The following is a 6,012-nucleotide window of genomic DNA, read 5'->3' as shown; positions in this document are numbered from 1 at the left end:
AAAAATATTTTTTTTACCTGGCCCTCCAGCGGCGCCGTAGTTATCCACGTTTGTTTTATACTCAAACAGATATTTGAACATAAATCTATGGCTTAAAACCCTCAAAACAAAATTTACCATAAGATGTACTTGATAAAAACGTCGAAGGTCTGACAAGAGCAAAGGTTTACAAGAGCACAAAGACAGATTTCTATGCAATGTTCTGAAATATAAGTGGTATTGTTGTGGTATGTCTCTGGAAGGGGGGAATGTGATGGGTCAGCCCATCAGGTGTAAGTAAGCAAGTATTTCAGGTGTAAAGACGAATAATAATTTAACCCCCATCGAATAATGACCGGGGGTCATGTTTTAACGACAAAAATGACTCCCAGTCCTAGAATTTTTTTGTAGAAAAAGAGCTCCAGGGGTCATTTTTTTATATGTGAGTCCTATAAATAAAACTGACGTCGTTGAAAAATGACCCCTTTTAGAATGAAACAAAATTTACAAGGTTAAATTGATGCAAAGCATCAAATTTATCAATTTAGCATTATAAAGAATTTTAAAGGATAGGATTTTTTTTAAAAGTGTACCATCAATGGCACATAATTTTATTTAATTCTAAGTTTGTTCAACGGCAACGTTATGATTCAGCTTGGACTCCTGGCTTGCGAGGATGAAGTTATGGTAGTATCATCATAGAATTACCGGTATTGAATCAAATACAAGTGCCTCAAGTATCAAAAATGCCTAATTCAGAATGTCTGACTGCTGACACATAAGGACATCCAAAATGCTGATATCGTGGATCTTTGTCATTTTATAACATAATGCCGATGTTCTATCAAAATAGAATTGAAAAAATCGTTGTGCCATTTGCAACTGTAATAATTAATATTTTCAAAACAATATTTACTGAAGGCTTTTTATATATAAAAAACAGGAATTTATTATTTGATTTAAATACTTTTATTCATATTCGGAAACCAAAAACGTTATAGTTTCATTTTTAATAACATGCACATCTTGGGGAGCGGGTCATGCAAACAACTTTTTATAAACTCATGAATTAAGGAATATCTTATGAGAAATAAAAACAAAACAAAATTAAAACCTAATAACCATTAAGACAAAGTATACAGCGAATTTTTTAAACTTTTATTTGTTACTTTTTTGTTTGTTATCAATAAATAATTATTTCGTCGAAGCAATGAAAAACTATAATGATACCCCCTGCCTCCCATATGATTATAATGGCAAATTCCATTATTTGCTCTGGGGAACACAAAACAAGCGTTAGATCAAAAAGTTAAACAGGAAGTCACAATGGCAGTATGTAATAAAGAATCTATGAAAGTATCGTTAAATTTTATTCAGTTGTACATGTATATATTCCAATTTCAAATCAGATTTACTGAGTATTTACTAGTATTAAATGTAATCCAACTTTTGCTATGCCAGATCAGGAGGCAGACCTCAAAATATTTATAATTTTCATACATGCACAGGCAATCTCTGTTGTACAAAATACGCTATGCGTAATTTTTGTGTATATATTTTTCATATATTTTGTTAAAAGTGACATATAGGTCCGATGGGCCGGGTGTTTGGATATTAATTGAATTAAATGTTTTTCATTGTACTGTATAACCTTGTCACTATAAAAAACAATTTACTTACTTACTTACTATAGGAGGAGTTGCAGATAAGAGATGGGTACTCTTCAATATTATAGAATGGCAGTGTTCATGTTATGCAATAGGAAATCCAAAATACTAGTATGTGTCCGATCAAACAACAAGAGATGCAAAATGGCAACATGTAACAAAGATTCTGTGAAAGTTTCATTAAATTTCGTTCAGAGGTATAACAGGAGTTGTTAATAAGAGATGGGAACCCCAAAGCGTAACAGACGGACGTACATCCTGATAACTGCATAATCTCCCGCTTTTCAAGTGGGATTTATAATAATACATATAATATTGCTGCTTTTTTTCTGTCAGTACGATGATTTTATCGAAAAACAATGTTCACTTAGCCATTTAGGCTCGATAAATCTTTTACTACTTTAGATTCTGAATCATCCCATTGACCTAAGTGCAGATTATATTAATGGGGTTATAAAAAAATACATTCAATAGAATCTGTCATTTTATAAATATCAAATAATATTAATATACGTATAATTATGTATACTTATATAATTTCCAGTCTGTTTCACCTGTATTTTACATGCATTTAAAAACTTGATATTCATGATTGCAATTGCCAGGTCACATTACGAGAATAACTAAATATTTAGTTTTGAAGTATATATGCAAATTACAAATATCTAAATTAAAAAGTAGATTCCTTCTCATCACAGTGCTTAAAAATTAAATAAATTAACATCTCATCTCTGCCACCTTTTCCTTCCGCAAACAATATGATATATTACAGTATTTCAATTTTGCATCAACACTAGTTTCTGAAATTACTGGGAAAAAATTATCTTGAAATTCGAATTCTTCAGGATAAAATAAATTCACAAACTTTTACTTTTAAAAGTGTGATTCTTAAAAACCCTAAAGAACTTTTAGAAACTTTAAAATAACCTCTTTTTTCAAAAGTCTATAACATAAAAACTTCCGACCTTTCTATACATTATACAACGATTTCTCTCGATAAATAAAAATGTACACTAATTTTCAAAAGTCTATAGCATCAAAACTTACAACTTTCTATACGTTATGCAACAATTCCTAGCGATAAAAATATGTGAATTTTCACAAAACAATATTTATTTTGGGAAAACAAAGAGAGATTACTTTATTATTTCGGTTAAAATTGATTTTTTTTTACCAAAGAAAGTATGAAAAATTTCAGTCAGCATTTGACTCAATGATAAATTGTATTTGCTGACGAGGTCTCTGTATCGACCATCGAACTTACGAAATGATGAGTACATGTAATATTCCACAATCACCTGCTTATGGTGTTTATGTCTCTCGACTTATTTGCTACTCGAGAGCTTGCTTCGAGTATGATCATTTTTAAGGCGAGACTTGCTTTTCAACGATTAGTTGATATTACTGGGATTTCAACAACCCCCTTTACTGTCATGGTCGTTTTAATGACCTTGTTCGCAAATATGACCTTATCATTGGCTCGCGTCTTGGCTTATTTTTTCATACTAAATTTTGATCCTTTTTTTATACTACATTTGACTACTCATTGCATAGAGGATGCTTACTCCTCGTAAGCAACTGATCCCACATCTGAAATTTACAGTGGCTCGTTTTTTTGTGCCCTCTAAACATATAAGCGTTGTTTATATATATATATTTAGATTGATTACTGTTCGCTATCTTCAATTTCTACATCAACGAGTTAACATATCACTGAGAATGAAAGAGTGGGAGGGAGAGAGAGAGAATACAGAAGAGGGTTTTAAATTATGATTATGCGATTGTTGCAATAGTTACCGTCCATCCACCTCCGTCCGTCGTCATGTCACAGTACACTGACTTCTTTGTCTTCGTGTCGGGATAAATCTTGTACACACCGTCTTGACTCTGAGATCTGAGCTTGAGAATGCTAGCACAGCCCCTGTGCTTCTTTTTCATTCCCGCAAAGTGACGATAAACAATTCAATAAGATAAAGTCATTTCGACATAGTTGTCTTGTTATTAAATATTTTTAATACTGCAGTTTAGAGTAAATGTATGATTGTAAATAGCCAAAAAAATGAATAACTCAGTGTTAATGTTAAAATAAAACACTTGAATGAATAATAAAAAATATGTATCATCACTGTATTGAATTGTAAATTCAAATATGAAAAGAAATGTTACAAGGAAAAAAGAACTATATGCGGTATATTGCATATCTTTGCCCCCACAAAAGTCAAATTTTGAAAAATTCTTGAAATGTGCTGAATTTTATAAATTGTATGAGAAATATAAATTAACAGATCATATTATAGTTTCAAAGTAGTTTATTGACAATTTTTTTGTTTTTATGACGTCACAAACTACTTCGATTTTATGTCATTTTTTAAAAAGAGGACAAAATGGAAAAAATTTCAACAATTGTAGCTTTAAAATTTATGGAGCGCAAGTTTGCTCAGGAACAATATTTAAATATTTCATTGATATTATCATTCTACATATAATATCAAAATATTGAGCCTGATCAGATCTGCGCTTGGTGACTCTTACTCAAAATATTGACGTAAAATATACATTTTTCTGTATAAATCATGGAAATTTTAAATTTACGCCATTTTCGTGACGTTATTTCAAATATATGACGTCATTGCTAATGAAAGTATTCAGTGTTTTGAAGTCAGCATATATTCCCCTGTTTAAGAACGTAATTGAATATTTCTCCGTCAAAGTTTGATTTTGGGGGCAAATATTGGTTATTGCCGAATAAAGTTCTTATCTTATTTTTCCAACATTTTTGTACCGATGATTAACATTTCTTTTAATTTTGGTTGATCGGCATACAAATGCGTATTATTGCCATATACTCAAACACATGCAATATTTTCGACTGAATACTAGTAATTAAGAAGTCTCTTTTAACTCAAAGTTTATTAACAATATGGATTCGTTGGAGAATCAATTATAAAAAGACAAGAAATGTAGGTTAGAGGATAATTTAACCGGCAAATTAAATGAAATATTTTTTAACAAAAGTCCACTTGTAAGTTTTATCTTTCCTGATCCTTCTCTGAACTTTAAGAGCCATAAAATATATACCGGTAGTTAACAGTATAACTTGCCTGATTTATAACTTGATCTAAGAAACACTTGTCCTTCTTTCAGTTTATAACTTGAGTGTATATCTAGGGTCATGGGGCCGTGTATAGAGATTGTTGTGTTCTTGTGATTCCATTTAGAATTTCTCAGCATGGACTTCATTTCATCTGCACCAGAAAGGAAAAATAAATTGTTTGCGTTTATCATGTTTATAAAAAGAAAAAAAAAGTAAAGCAAAAATAAAAACAATCACCTCTGAATTTTACACATTATCACAAATTAAGTTTTTTTTTTTTTTTTTTTTTTTTTTGTACAAAATGAAATTTATAATAAGCTTATTATTGATATAAAATAATGAGAATTGTGTACGTTTTGTCTCATTTAAAATATGTTGCATTATATCTAAGAAAATATTATGTTATAAGCAGTGTACCTGTTTCCTAAATGCAATGACTTATTTTTCCTGAATAAAACTTGCATTTCTCATGAGGTAGATAAGAATTCTTTTTAAAATATGACAATAATCTTAAAAAAAAAAACTACACAAAAAAGTTCCATCTATAAAGAAATTCCATAAAAATGATACGAAATTCATAATAAACCTGTTAAATGAAGCATTATCCCCGTGGAATAAGCCCTGGAAAATACAGCAGCTAAAACCACTAACTTCAACATTGTTTCCATTATGGTTCTTCAAAACAATACAGTTGTCAATGAAATTATAAAGGACATATATAATAATATAATATATTTATATATGTACTTTTTGCATGAGATAGTGACAAATAACAGGTTAAAATGAAATACTATAAAGTTGTACGTGATATCATACCAGAATAAAGACACACAAAAGTACCATTTACTAGTATTAGAAATAACCTCACTATTTGTATTTAACAGGTCCTCTTTAAGAAGTACTAGGAATCGATTCAAAAAATTAATCATGACATTAAAAAAAATGGCCAAAGTTTACTTTTAAATTTTTTTTAGAAAAATACTTTTTACGCTTACGCGGAATTCTGAAGAAGTAAAATCACTTCATTGGTAAATTTGTGTTTACGGAAGCAAATACAAGGGAAATTACTCTAAAATATGTTTGACGGTGAAAGAAATCAATATCTTTAAATAATTGTTTTTGCGAGTAAAGGTACTTTTAATGATGCAACCCCCGCCCCCCCCCCCCCCCCAAGTCGCATCTGGTAGAGCAAGCAAGAAAACTTTATACATGTATATTGAACTTAGAAAGAATAAAATCATATATTGATATACAACAGCAACTTTTTGACAC

At 30.2% G+C, this 6,012-nt stretch overlaps 1 protein-coding gene across 1 annotated transcript; it reads right to left on the bottom strand.

The window, feature by feature from the left end:
• Positions 1-3,443: 3,443 nt before the first annotated feature.
• Positions 3,444-5,400, bottom strand: LOC134275526 (fibrinogen C domain-containing protein 1-A-like; the record flags this gene model as incomplete). The annotated part of the gene is made up of 3 exons (XM_062757808.1): positions 5,327-5,400; positions 4,748-4,891; positions 3,444-3,592 (listed from the first exon to the last, which is right to left on the bottom strand). Coding segments are annotated over exons 1-3 (366 nt in total), but the record flags the coding sequence as incomplete, so codon positions are not given.
• Positions 5,401-6,012: the final 612 nt, after the last annotated feature.

This window comes from Saccostrea cucullata, unplaced genomic scaffold (assembly GCF_032062105.1).
Source record: "Saccostrea cucullata isolate Sc308-1 unplaced genomic scaffold, CSIRO_AGI_Scuc_v1 ctg7607, whole genome shotgun sequence".
Taxonomy (NCBI): Eukaryota; Metazoa; Mollusca; class Bivalvia; order Ostreida; family Ostreidae; genus Saccostrea; species Saccostrea cuccullata.
The sequence above is the reverse complement of the archived record's forward strand: the minus strand, read 5'-3'. Positions and strand labels throughout refer to the sequence as shown.